The 14,250-nt window shown below is 38.3% G+C and overlaps 1 protein-coding gene across 14 annotated transcripts in view; it reads left to right on the top strand.

Annotated features, from left to right (window-relative positions):
- PARD3 (par-3 family cell polarity regulator) overlaps positions 1 to 14,250 on the top strand; it is a 450,998-nt gene that overhangs the window by 247,162 nt on the left and 189,586 nt on the right. For 10 of the 14 annotated variants that reach the window (XM_057432818.1, XM_057432816.1, XM_057432814.1 and 7 more), the window contains 3 exons: positions 3,572 to 3,711; positions 5,253 to 5,381; positions 9,729 to 9,767. In XM_057432818.1, coding sequence (XP_057288801.1) covers positions 3,572 to 3,711; positions 5,253 to 5,381; positions 9,729 to 9,767 — 308 coding nt within the window. The remainder of the gene's footprint in view (positions 1 to 3,571; positions 3,712 to 5,252; positions 5,382 to 9,728; positions 9,768 to 14,250) is intronic. The other 4 variants (XM_057432824.1, XM_057432817.1, XM_057432822.1 and 1 more) reach the window with 1 other exon arrangement.

Below are 14,250 nucleotides of genomic sequence, written 5' to 3'. Positions count from 1 at the left end.
TGAACTTCTAATTTATATATGATAAGCACAGGAGTTTATGAAGCTGTGTTATACAGCTAAGGGCAGCTAAAGTGCATGAATAGTAAATTGAAGCAGAAAAAAGGCAAAAAGAATGTGACACCTGAAAGCTGCCTCATGTAAAGCTGTACAGAAGAGCATAGCAAAACAGAAGAGTTGAGGCCCCTGCTTTCCACAGAAACAAGTAATTAGAATTTTCTTCTGCTAATATCTGAGCTCAGTGTGGATTTGTGGCATTCTGTTGGCTTTGGTAAAGGCTTTCTGGAGATTTGACAGCAGAAAATGCCACAGCCCAAATTTATATCCTGTGTGCATTTGTAATGTGAACATTTCAACTTCTGATTTTTTCTGTGGGGGTTTAAAGTGAAGTGTGTGAACCAGAAATCTGTAATAATGCCATAACCGGGCTATGGGGATTAAGCTTATTAATAATGAAATACTGTCCTGGGTGTGCAGTTGTGTTATGATACTGCTTTAGAAATTTTAGCAGACAAAACCTGTACCCCAAAAGCAATATTCAACACAAATTCTAAAAAGAAGAAAAAGATAAATTCCATAAAAAGCTGAGATTTGACTTAAAAAGCAACTTACATGGATTATCTTTACATTTTGCAAGGAGCTAAAAAGCTCTATGAACATTTGAAGCATCGTTAAAATTGTGAGGTCTCTAAAGTAAAATATGGATGTTATGGGATCTAATATTTTTTTTCATCTCTGTGCAATAGCACTGATAAAATTTATATCAACCTGAAAATGGATGAAGACTTTCAAATTCAAATGTGCTTTTCAGCTGTCTTGAATGCTGCAGAAGGAAGGGAGGTTGTCTCACAACAGTTAGCCTGGAGGATTTGATCCAAATTTCCTGAGCAATATGAGCTGCATGCACATGCTGTATGTATGTGAGGATTTACATATGTTTAAAATGCAGATTTTGAAAGGTTATGTCATCCCCAGCCCTGTTACCTGTATCAATTTACTTCTTAATATGATTACCATCTTGATACTAAAATATATTGTACTAAATTTTGACCAAAGGTAGTTGTGCAGATTTTGGAAATTTCTATGCAGACTACTGATGACTGTAGTGGACACCTGCTTCCTTTTCACATGTGAATTTTAATCTGCTCGGTAAAAAAGTAGACTTAGAATGAACATGGAGAACAGTAAGTCAGAAACTAATTCAGGCTTTAACCTTGTAGTGGGTTGACCCTGGCTGGACATCAGGTGCCCACCAAAGCTACTCTGTCACTCCCCTCCACAGTTAGACAGGGGAGAGAAAATATAATGAAAAGCTCATGGGTCAAAATAATGACAGGGAGGGATCACTCAGCAGTTCCTGTCATGAATAGACTCAACTTGGGAAAATCGATTTAATTTTTTACCAATCAAATCAGACTAGGGAAATGAGAATTAAAACCAAACCTTAAAACACCTTTCCCCCACCCCTCCCTTCCTGGGCTCATCTTTTCTCCCAAATTCTCTACTTCCTACTCCCCGTCCCCAGCAGCATAGGGTGATGGGGAATGGGGATTGCAGTCAGTTTATCACACGTTGTCTCTGCCACTGTTTCCTCCCCAGGGGAGGACTCCTCACACCCTTCTCCTGCTCCAGGCTGGGGTCCCTTCCATGGGTGCAGTCATTCAGGAACAGACTGCTCCAGTTTGTGTCCCCCATAGGGTCACAGCTCCTGACACCAAACCTGCTCCAGTGCAGGCTCCTCTCTCCATGGGGCCATAGGTCCTGCCAGAAGCCTTCTCCTGTGTGGGCTTCCCACAGGGTCACAGCCTCCTTTCAGTATCCCCCAGCTCCAGTGTGAGGTCCTCCATGAGCCACAGGTGGATATCTCTGTTCTACCATGGATCTTCATGGGCTGCAGGGGCACAGCTGCCTCACCATGAACTGCACCATGAGCTGCAGGGGAATCTCTGCTCTGGTGCCTGGAGCACATCCTTCCCCTCTTCCTTCACTGACCTTGGGGTCTGCAGAGCTGCTGTTTCACACATTCTCACTCCTCTCTCCGGCTACTGTTTCACTGCAGTTATTTCCCCGCTTTCTTAAATACGCGATCCCATAAGCACTACCACCATCACTGATGGGCTTGGCCTTGATCAGTGGCAGGTCCAGCTGGCATTGGCTCTATCAGATGTGGGGGAAGCTTCTCACAGCTTCTCACAGATGCCATCTCTGTAGCCCACCTGCTACCAAAACCTCATCATGCAAACCCAATACAATCCTCAAATGATTCTGTAGTTGTGTATTTTTTGCATAGGTTGTTCTCAGCTTCCCAGGGCCATAGTTGAGGATTGTTCCATAAAAGCTCGGCTTCTGTCTGTCCCTCTGATTTTATGCAAAGGGGTATGTTGTGCAACTTTTAGGGACCTTATCTGATATTGCTGAGTCCTAACTGCAAGTTGCTGTAATAGATCAGATTAAATGTAGGCTGGACACGCATATGCCTAGCTAGTGAATTTGAACTGTAGACATATGTTGACATATGATGTCTACATGAGATGTTTCATGTTGAACTTCTAGATGCTGACACTGTCAGGGATGTTGTCCACTGAAAGTCTGTCTGGTTTCATGCTAGATTGTGTCCTACACAATACATTTAATGTGCAGTGCTGGGGGGATGGGTGTTCAGTGTTGAGTTTCAAAGGTTGTTGATAACACTGGACAGATCGCATTAAAAAGAGGATCACAAATGAGCTTTCTGCATAGTAAGAAAGGCTTGATTGTCCTCTCGGCTTGTGCATCCCAGAGTTGGTAGGGTCCTAAGTTGCACTTCAGTAATGAGTTGTGGGCATAATTTCTCTGACCCCTTGTCTGTATTTCTCCAGGTCATCTTAAATGTTTCTGTTTTGCCTCAGTCAGTCTTAGCCAAGCATAGAGGGTCACCTGGATGCACAGCAGTACCTCAGAAGAGGCAGCCTGGCTCTGCTCTCTGTGTGGCAGAATGGGGGGTGGAACACAGTGAGAGCCAGGGTGAAGCCCCAGGCAGAGGAGCTGTTGACAGAAATCTGCCTGAGGTCCCTTGAAGCAGGAGAAATTAGACCATTGATCTCTGGTTCTGACTGTCACCTGCCCGTAAGTGTCCACAGTGTCCATAAATGAGCCAGCAAAGCCCCATGGCCGGCAGTGTTGGCCAACTGACATTGCTGAAAGGATTGCAAAAGAGAAAGAAAGGATCGCTGATGAGCTGAGGATTGACAATGGGGAAGACAGTGATAGGATATCAGATATGCTTTGTTCTGATTCCTTGTCACTCAGCTCATCTGAAATAGAAAGTTGGAAATATGGCAGTGGCTTGAAAATCGTCAGTACAGCAAGTTGCAAGGAGGGCCTGCTGAGCCACCTGTGCCAAGTCTCAGTGCTTCAGCTATAGCGTTCCTATATATGCCTTTTTTTCTCTTTTTTTGACGTGCAGTAATTCTTACATTTTATATATGTATTTTCATGGATTGTATCAGTGAGGTATACGTACATTCTGCTGGATAAAAAGAATATGTAATATAAATGTGCATTTAATGAGTAATATTCTACATTCTTTATGCAGGTACAGAAGGCTTGGGCTTTAGCATTACTTCAAGAGATGTCCCGATTGGTGGCTCTGCTCCAATTTATGTGAAAAACATCCTTCCGAGAGGTGCAGCTATTCAAGATGGGAGATTAAAAGCTGGAGACCGATTAATTGAGGTGATGAAGTATTACATGGTGTTTGTCTGTGTTTTGGCATGAGCCCATGTACTAGTTCACTTCCAAAGTCTTGTAGTAGTTTATGGTTTAGGAAAAAGTTTCTCCCTTCTATTTTTCCTTATTTTGGCTTTGGTGTGGTTTTTTTTCAGCTTTGGTTTTCTTTTTGTTTTTTTTTGGTTGGATTTTTTTATTTTTTTATTTAGTAACACATCAGGGATTGGGCATTTTCAGTACATAACAGAGCTGGACCCAGACATACTATGAAAACTATGAGTTTACCTGTTCATATGTGAATAGAGTTTCATAGTTTTCCGTTGCTGTTTAGGAATAGGTTGAAGCAAAGTGATTGTTACCTAATAATTAGCATTAAATAAGCATGGAGTGACAGACCGGAAATTTTGAAGATATTGGCAAGTATGGAAAGCAATACCCTGGAAAGCTTAGTGAATAAACTGGGCGGGTCAATATAAGAGGAGTGTAGTACTACAGAGAATCAAGGCCACTTCGCTTCTGAAGGGAAGATGTCCTCAAGGGAATGCAATTTCGCTTAGATACAAGTACAGCAGCAGTCTTCCTGCAAATCTAGCTGGAGTGATACAAGATGCTACCACCAACAGCTCTTCATTACCATCCCTAAGCCAAACAACACTGGAGGTGCAGCTGAGACTGTAACTGCCTCTCAGTGCCTTAACTTCACTTTACTGCAAAATTGGCAAAGTCAGCCTGAATTGTTGCTGGAGGATAGTCCCCTGTAATTACTGTAATTCAAGGTAACCCAGATGACTTAGGTAGAAGGGGGCTGAGAAGCATTTAAGATGACAATTATGACATCTCAACTGTGTAAGCTGTGATGTCGTATGAGGGGAAGAAAAAAGATGGTTTGCTGACTTCTGATCATCATGCTCCCTTGCTTAACACTATTTGTTGGTTTGCCTTGCATTTCCAGAATGTTTCTGAATAGGTAGGCTTGAGAATACTCTATCTTTCATTAGCTTCTCACTGGATCAATTTAGCTCATATAGTGGAAATTTACCTGTGTATATCTATACCTTTCTGTCCTGATAAGTGATATGTGGAGGCCCAGGGATTGGGCTGCTGAAAAAAGACAAAACAAAGAGAACAAAGAGTAACTACCCCAAAGTTATTTGGGGTAAAAAAATGTTTTCTACTTTTGACACAGTTTGTGGTGCATGATATATTTGTAATACACATATAAGACTAAGACGTGGAAACAGGACCAGTTTAAGAACATACATTGATTTGCCAAAGGACTTTTATACAGAAATTCTTGTAAAAAATACTGGTAGGTGAAATTAGTTGGCTTTAGTGTATACTGGAGTATACTGTTGCTGCTAAAAAGGAGGGAAATATAACTGTCTTGCTTGTATTTGTGTTGGCATATGAGCAATGCATCTTTAGTTCTATTAAGTGGAAGCTGTACTGGCAATCAGCAGATTGCTTCAGTGAAGTTTGTTTAATGCTATCCAATATGATTCACCTGACTTTTTGGTATGAATTTCTACTTTTTTCCATTGTCACAGGTAAATGGAGTTGATTTAACAGGCAAAACTCAAGAAGAAGTTGTGTCCTTGCTGCGAAGCACCAAGATGGGAGGGACCGTCGGCCTTCTGATTTTTCGACAGGAAGAAACATTCCATCCAAGGGAACTGGTGCGTAAAATAGAGAGCAGCTAAGAGATTTAGATGAATATAAGCAAATGATTTGATCTTGTCACCTGCTAGTACGTGCCTTGCCATGCACTGAATATAGGAGAAAGAAAAAAAGATATTTTGCTTTATTTAGAACATTTTACATGAATGTTTTTTATTCTCTTTAAAGATCTGCTGATGGAATTAGCAGATAATGTTGATAATGTACAAGCGAGAGTTTATTTTGAGTGAAAATGTTTATTATAGAAGAAGCTATAGGATGGACTTTTTTGGATGCATGCAGACAAGTAGATTGTTTCATATCTTTCTTATAGACAAATCTATATTTGAAATCCTACCATTTGTCCCACTACCTGCTCACTAAATTATTTTAGAACGTATAATATGCCAAAACAGGATATGTAAATACCTTTCTGTCTAAAACTAGAACATATAAGAAATAATACCTTTTTTTGAATATAAATGCAATCTCTGTGGAATGGAAACCCTGCAGTTGTTAATTTAGCAGGGCAATTCAGAAAATGTTTCTGAGAAACTCACATGAAATGGAAATAAAATTATGTTTCACACTGTACCTGCTCCACTTGCATAGTGTACACAGATATTTCTCTGATAATTATTCAAGATAATTGCTGTTATGAAAAGGTAGACTGTGAATGTAGCAGTCTTACTTTGTTCTGTATTCAATTAAACTGCTGAAGTTATTTATTATTTGTATTATCATAACTATATAATAGCTCTAAAAATAACTTATTTGGCTGCATTATCCTGAGATAGACAAATATAAGTGACAAATATAAGTATAATGAATTGATTGCTTCATTTTTCTGTTGGAATTGTGTTATTTTGAATGCAAAGGGAATGAATTTTCATTTGGCCATTTCATGACATTCAACATTAGCCTTTTACTTTTCAAAACTACAATTAAACCTAGGAAGTCAAAGTGTTGGGGAAGGTTGCAAACAAAACACACTTTAATATTCTTGGAACATGACTTAAGGTACTGAAAGGAAAGTTGTCATCAAATGAAAAGAAATGAACAATTTGAAATTATATTATGCCCTACCTTATTACTGGAATTGGGAAAGCAATCGGTTTATAAGTTCCTGTGATGTAACTTTCACGGTATTGCTATCTTACATAAAGGTGAATGAAAATGCTTTTAAAGTTTTCTAAATAAACTTAGAAGTAACAAAATGTCTTAATTTTGTGTATATTATTTCTGTAGCAATATAAAGAAGTTATGATCCATAATTTAACATGATATTTTAAATAATTGTAAAAAAAGGATACATTGTTAGTAATGGAGAGATTTAATAATAATACTGGATGTAGTTTTAAAACTAGCAGCAAATCAGCCCCTTTAAATGAGTTCAACCTCAGTAGCCTCCCTGCTGCTTCTGCTGCCTTCAGGCTCACCCTGCCTTGGAAAAGAGGCAGCAGCTTCTTGTGGAGGAGGTGCTGGGGCTGGGACTAGCAAAGTGGAGTGGGTCCAGAAAAGGGCAACGGAGCTGGTGAAGGGCCTGGAGCACAGATGTGATGAGGACTGTCTGAGGGAACTGGGGCCGTTTAGTCTGGAGAAGAGAAGGCTCAGGAGAAACTTTATCGCTCTTTGCAACTACCTGAAAGGATGATGTGTCTGGTCTCTTCTCCCAAGTAACAAGTGGTAAGGATAATGGCCTCAAGCTGCACCAGGGGAGATTTAGATACTGGATATTAAGAAAAATTTCTTCACAGGGAGGGTGCTCAGGCATCGGAACAGGCTGCCCAGGGCAGTGGTGGAATCACCGTCCTGGAAGTGTTCACAACTGTGTAGACGAGCCCCTTAGTGATGTGATTTAGTGGTAGACTGTGCAGTCCTTGGGTAAAGGTTGGACTTGATGATCTTAAAGGTCTTCTCCAGCCTACTTGGTTCTATGATTCTATGATTTTATTTTTTTGCAACACCAGGATAGGGAACCCAGATCTCATGTCTCTGCACTATGTAGTCAGTGATTGTGTCTGAACTGGTGTACGTTCCTGTAGCTCCAGTTGAACAAATGATATTGTGAGGATCTGACAGTACATGTGTATGATCCTCTGGTGCATAAGGATTTGTTTGTTTGCATTTTGACATGAAGAAGTGTTAGGTGTGTTCTGCTGACAGCTGTCAAATAGCAGGAGCAGAATTGCTGGGGAAGGTGTTGGACAAATACTCATCATAAGGGCTGTTCGATCTTCTCTGGTAAGAAATAATCCTAAAAGGAAAGAAAAAGACTTTTCAGCCAGCTCCTCTCGTCACCTTTTACTAGATTTACATAACAAAACAAACAAACAAAAAAGTTAATGCTGAAGGAGGGAGGGGAATGATCTAAAATCATGTCAGTTTCATACGCAAGCCTTCTTTGGCCACTTAAGAACAATTTGTTTTTGCATCCTTCCCTTATTTCTGTCATATTTTCTCCATTTGTGTGCTTTAAATATGAACTGAATGAGATGTGTCTCGAAAACCATATGCATAAAACCATGTTATTTGATATTATCCATCTCATAAAGGGCAGGGCTTGCTGTTGCTTGCCGAGGAGCACTCAGTATTAAAACCATTTTATATTTGCCAACATTTGTACAGATAGTAATCCCAATAAAAGAGGTTTTTGGATTTTATGTTTTGGGTTATGGCTTGTTGAATGGCTTTTGAAAAGCTGCTTATCCTTGGGTTTCTTTATAAGTAAAACAAAGACAGTAAACTTTCAGGAGAGTTGTGGAGTTTAATGTCTTTGTGAATGTTGCCGTTATTGTCTGGAAGCAACCTATAAAACTGTCTAGTTGCATCTAAAACATACCGGAATGTTAAGCTGAGCCCGTTTAGGTTAGTATAGGCTCTTTGTAGCTTATGTGGTCAGGTTAGGGGGTGTGTGTATGATGGAGAACCATCATCCAGGAGATCATGGTGAAAGTAAAACATTCCTGCGGAAGCAGGAAATAAAATGAAATTGACAGGAGTCAACTTTTCTCACCAGTGAGATCTCCAAAATACAAAGTATTTTATTGCTTCCAGAGTTACCTCATGAGATATAGATATAAAAAATATATCAGGGCTTGTCCACATCAGTGTAAGGCAGATTGTATATGAAAAATCTTTCCTCCCTGCCCCCCAGATTTGTGAAGGGGATGAGGATTACTCTTAGTAAGTAGAGCTCCTGTAATACTGTAGTTACTTCACATATCTGTACATAACTTGCTGTGAAGAATTTTCTTAGGGCATGCTACTGACTATGTGAATCCACTGAAGGATTGACTTAGGTTATTTAGCTTTTGAGCTGTTTTCTCAGTATCAGCAGAGACTATCTGGCAGAGTTTAGTCTCCAGTACACTAAAAGTTAATATGCCCATTTGTACATGTTGGTCCTTTATATGTGGATAGTAGTTAGCTCCTCATGATTTTATTCTTGCTGCTTGTTGGCAGCAGGTTAAAGATAGCTGGGTGTTCTTGTTACTACTTTGCTGCTACATTTTTGTGCTTAATCATTTAAATCTCTATAAAAATCTGCAATACAGCCCAAAGTAAAAGAGTCCAGTAAACCCCAGCATTTTATTTTGGCCCAGGTGAATGGAAAGAAATAGCTGATTAGCACTCAAGTGCTCATCCAGCCAACAGCAAGGTGGCTCCTAAGTGCTTAAACTGTTTTTAATATGGGTGGATGTGGGCTGGGAAGAGCAGTAGTTCCTTATGTGTTTTTCCAGAATTAGTTGGGGGATGAAGAAAGGTTTTCCAATTATTTAGGTTTGCCTTATGTGACCTAAGACACAGGTGAGGAATGCAAGGTATAGGAGAATCCCTTCTGTGGTGGACTGAAGGCACCCTTCTGACCTGGGGTATCCTGTGCCTGAATACACTCAAAAGGGGAATCATTGTAAAAATGAGAATGGATGCTTTAAAAAATAGATACTGGTTTAAAATATTTGGTAGGATTCATCTGGGTTGCTGAGGTCATTCTCTGAAAAATTCAAAGCAGAAGGGAAAGGCCAAGGGAGAACATCCCTGAAGGAGAGTGTTCCACCAGTCAGAAAATGGTGAAAGCAGCTGTGATTCTTCCTTGGCCAAATAGCCACCTCCCTCATAGCCAGATAAAGTCAGGTGCCCTGGCCTAAGGTTGCTGGAGGTTATTTTGTTCACCTCTCATTTAATGCTTTTTTTTACTCATTTACTTCAAATTTAGACAAATTTGAATCAGAGGTGTGACAAACACTCTTCATTTTGCCATTACTACTTCACATCAGAATTGGAGCCTTTGTTTATCCCCCTGCTGATAGATAGTATATGTTGTATGTAGTTGTGTTCTTATTTATTTTTTTTACTTCCTTTAGAATGCAGAACAAAGCCAGTCACATATTCCAAAGGAAACGGTAAGAGCTTTGTCTTTTCCATACTGGAAGACTCCCAAATGTTTTTAAATTGATATGGCAGTTCTCCATCAAAGTTTCACAGATCCTCCTTTCACCGTATATACTGTAGATGGCTCTCTCTAGCTTTACAATTTAAATGTGATTTTTGATGTAATTTCAAATACTGTTTGAATATTATATACGATTCAGTTATAATGTATGTTCAAGTGTTATTTGAAATTACGTCCTTTATACACAGCTAAAGGCCTAAAGTTGGAATGATAAAAGTAGACTGTTAGCTTGGGTTACTTGTTGAAACTAATTGTTTAAATGATGATGACGTGACTGAAACCTCAGATACAAGCACAGAAATTAAGTGGTTTGGATTTAAGTCTCACTTGTATCCTCATAGCAAACCACTGTCTGTTAGTTATTTTTAAGAAACTGTAGGGAAGTAGTATTGAGTTTAACTCTTTGAAGGCTGTAGCAGGTTTTTATGGGATGTGTCAGTGGGGCTGTATACTGAGGTCGTATACTGTTTCTATACCTTGTTTTAGTCAGTGGGATAGGATCAGTCTTAATGCACATTATACTGATATATGTAATTTTTTTTTAAATAAAAAGTTTATTTTATGAAATATTAACAAAGGATATAACAATAACATTACCTTGAAGATACACTGTATCTTAGTTAAAAGCATACTTCAAGAAGCTCCATCGCATTAGGTACCTAGTTCAAATTATATAATGAATTGGATAATGAAGAAATTTTGAGGATTTGTGCTGGGATTTGGAGTTAGTTAGGGTGCTGAAAACCAGAAAAAGATCGTCTAGATGGTTCCAAATGTGTTAACAGCAATGGTGGGATGGTGTTTAGGATAAAGTCAAGGCTAGGTAAAGACATGTAACAGCCATTTCAATGAGATACTCAAGTACATTGGTTGATGCTATTACTTTTTCAGGCCAATAGACTATAACTGTAAAAGTGGATGTTTGAGTTGAATGTAACATTCTTCACTTTTATCCTTCTGGCTTTTGATGTCCTTCTGGCCTGAAAGTTATCTGTATAAGGGCTCTGCACAATCGGGAGTGTATCATTTCAGGCATGCCTCAGTGTATCTTTTTAGTACATCTCATTAGAGTATGTATGTTTTTGTTTTCGTCGTTTCTTACCACCTACTGCTGATATGTAAGGTCAAAGATCAAAGCCTAGGACAGTGTTTCTGCCTGTAATTGAATACAATTGAGAATAATTTGTGGGTGCAGCCTTATGAAAGTATCCTGGGTTTAGGAGGCGAAATTCTGCACCAAAACCTCATTAAGATTAGGGAGATTGCCTACAAAGTAATTATATTTGCTCATCTATTGCAAAGTTAATGTTTTGTAGCAAATTCCACTGTCTCTGTCATTTTTGGGACCAGCACGCTGACTCCATCTAAGGAAAGAGCAAAGGAAAACAAGTATCTCTCATTTGCTCTCTATAGATGTGAGATGAAAATGGCTTGTTAGTCAGCAGATCGTGCAAAAGGGACAGGGAGTGTATGAACAGCTAGTAATTTCTAAACAACCAACCAGAAAGACCTAGCAAGCCTTGGAAATAAGGAAGTGAATTGGAAAACATGGAAGCATATTTGATAAGTGAGGGAATGAACTAGAAAGGTGGTTAATACAAAAATGTTTTTTTGCATAATGTCTTGGGGTTTTCATTCATTATGGGGTGGGATTTTTTTTTTTTTTGTTATTTATTTGAAGGCTTAGAGCAACAGTTATCAATAGTAGGAACGAATTTGCCTACTACTGGGTGGGAATAAAAAGTGAACTAAATGTGAAAAGTGTGAATATGATGCACAATGCTTTTGCACTTACCTCCCTTCTTCCAATCTACTTTGCTTTGGATAAGTGTGATACTCCAGTTCTACAGAACTAATTTTCCTCAGCTGCACATTAATAATACAGTCACACACTGGTTTTTTTTTTTATTATTATTGAAAGTATTTTTCATTGCTTTCCTTTATTCTCCTTGGTTCTGCTCAATCCCTGTTTATTCCTCCTCTGTCTGTTTTTCAGGTCTATGAGATTTCTAATCTTGCATTTTCTATTTCTGTGTCTGCTCTGATCTTTGTGCTGTTAGTTGTGAGGTTTTAGTCTCCCAGTGTCAAGGACTTGATAGTAGAAAGCAAAGCAAAAAAGCAACAAAAGACCCCATGATGAAAGCATTGCAAAGCTATAGAAATGAGAGAGAGGTGAAGAACAGGTTTATTTTTAATTTAAAGGCAAAATGGTTGTATTTTTTGTTGTTGGGTTTGGGGGTTTTAGGGTTGTTGTTTGTTTTGTTTTTTTTTTGCTATTGTTACGACTTTGTGGCAAAATGGAAGAAAAATTAACCTTTGAAATTAAAAGAGAAAAAAAAAACACAACTTAAAAGCAGAAAGCCTAAAACAATTTATATGTAGATCCTGAAATATAAACTGTAATTTATCAATACATTATTACTACTCAGGAATTACTTTTGTGTAATTGTTACTTTGAAATGGTTTACACTAATGTTCCACTCAGATGCAGTCATTAAAATGTTCATAGATGTCATAAAAGAAAACATTGAAAATCAGGGTTTTTTTTTATTTATTTACTGACCTGAAATCCTTGAGAGAGTTATTTCTTACTACGCATATAGAAAGCATATGACTTCATGTTTTGCACACTGTCACAGAATACAGATTCTCAAATTCTCATTCTTCAACTTCCATATGAGGAGCTTCTGTAATTTGCTAAGCTTGCAGAATTTAAGCTTTGCTTTCCAGTTATCCGTAAGAAATGCAAATTGCTAATGCAACTTCAGCTTCTATCCGGTAACTGTGCCCTAGTGAAAACAGTACTGCTGGTTTTACCTTCTGTTTTGCTGATGAATGGAACAGGCACTCTGTTTAGACCTGGAGCAAAGAAATCTCTCTATCTTGAGTGAAAGACTGTTTCACCCAGTCACGAGTTTGTGCCATTTGTACGTCTGAGGACAACATGGAACAGATGCACCTATTTCTAAACATGGTGATTATTTGGAATGTAGGAGATTGACCGTAATATGAAAACTAGTAATTTATCATTATTACATTTCTGTTTCTAAGCATAATTATCTTAATCTTGTTACAGAGCATTGAAATGAACTGTTAATTACGCTATGTAAAACATCTGCCAATTAATTTTTCCTCATACTCTTTGAAAGTCAATAGTGTTTCAGTATTCACTTTTTTTTTCTGAATTTGGAACCAGCAAGTTAACTTTCATGCAAGCATAATGCTAGAAAAATAATAAGTATGTATTTTCTAGGGAGTTTTGTCTATTTGTCTATAGGTAAACAGAGATTCAAAGTTAGGATTCAGGATTTTATTGCATGATTGTTGCACTCAGCAGCATGGAAAAAACTTCAGTTTTCTGTTCTCATTTGTTTTTCTGTCAAATTGCTGTAAGTGAGCAGAATGTGATGAATTTTAGTGAGTGTAGGATTTGTAACAGTGACATAACAAGAGCTGTTGGTGTGTTGGAACAATATCTAAATGTTTAGCAGCCCTGAAAGAAATTGAAACTGGGATTGCTTATTATTTTCTCCTGAACTCGAATATCTGATAGTCCTGTTATTATCAAAATTTCATTTTGAGCACTGTAGTTTCAGATCCAGTTGCTGGTTTTGCCATAGACTTTTCTGTGTGATTCTGAGTAAATTAGCTAGCTAAATGTTTTGTGCAAGAATTCATCACCTACAGGAATGGGGTGATGCCACTGTGAACTAATGCATAATTATTTTTATTCTTTTACTTTGCAGCTGTTCATGTTATATGAGAGGTATACTAGCAAATTCTTAAAGACATAATTTATATCGATTCATAGGTGAAAAATTCTTGGAGCTTAGTTTTGGGGAAAAAAGTGCTGTCAGTGTTGAGCTTTAAGATGGTGGTGTTCTCAGTGCACGTGTGCTTATTTCTTATTTCTGGTGAAAAGCTGCTTGTATTACTTCAAGCTGTGTAGTCACTGGGTACATATCCACAAAGCTTTTTCAAAAGCCATAAATTAAGTTCCCACCACTTTGTATTTAGCACTTACATAGAACTTGAGCTTTTATATCAGCTCTGTATCATTCAGTTGATGCAACTCCTCCTTCGCACGTGACCTTCTTTGGAGTACAGTTCGGAGCATCAATTTCCATTGCTGCAGTAGTTAACCCAAATGTCTAAAAACTCTAAAAACTGAGCTCAGACCACACATAGACTAATATCAACCTATATCAGCAGCAGCGCTGATGTCATCAGATAGGGAACAATTTTACCAAGAGAGGAGAGGTTTGATGATTAACCTGATGCTGCTATTTCCTCCATGGTGTTTAGGAATACTGCAAATAACTGGTTCCAATTATTTTTATACCTTTATATCTTCCAGTGATGTGAGGTACAAGGGAGATTACAGTGTTTTAAAAGCCTTTTGTTTTTAGTGCTATTTTGAGTGGTTTCAGATT

This window comes from Pezoporus wallicus, unplaced genomic scaffold (assembly GCF_028554395.1).
Source record: "Pezoporus wallicus isolate ANWC-B61680 ecotype Strahan unplaced genomic scaffold, APGP_CSIRO_Pwel_v1 scaffold_2584, whole genome shotgun sequence".
NCBI classification, from domain to species: Eukaryota; Metazoa; Chordata; class Aves; order Psittaciformes; family Psittacidae; genus Pezoporus; species Pezoporus wallicus.
The sequence above is the reverse complement of the archived record's forward strand: the minus strand, read 5'-3'. Positions and strand labels throughout refer to the sequence as shown.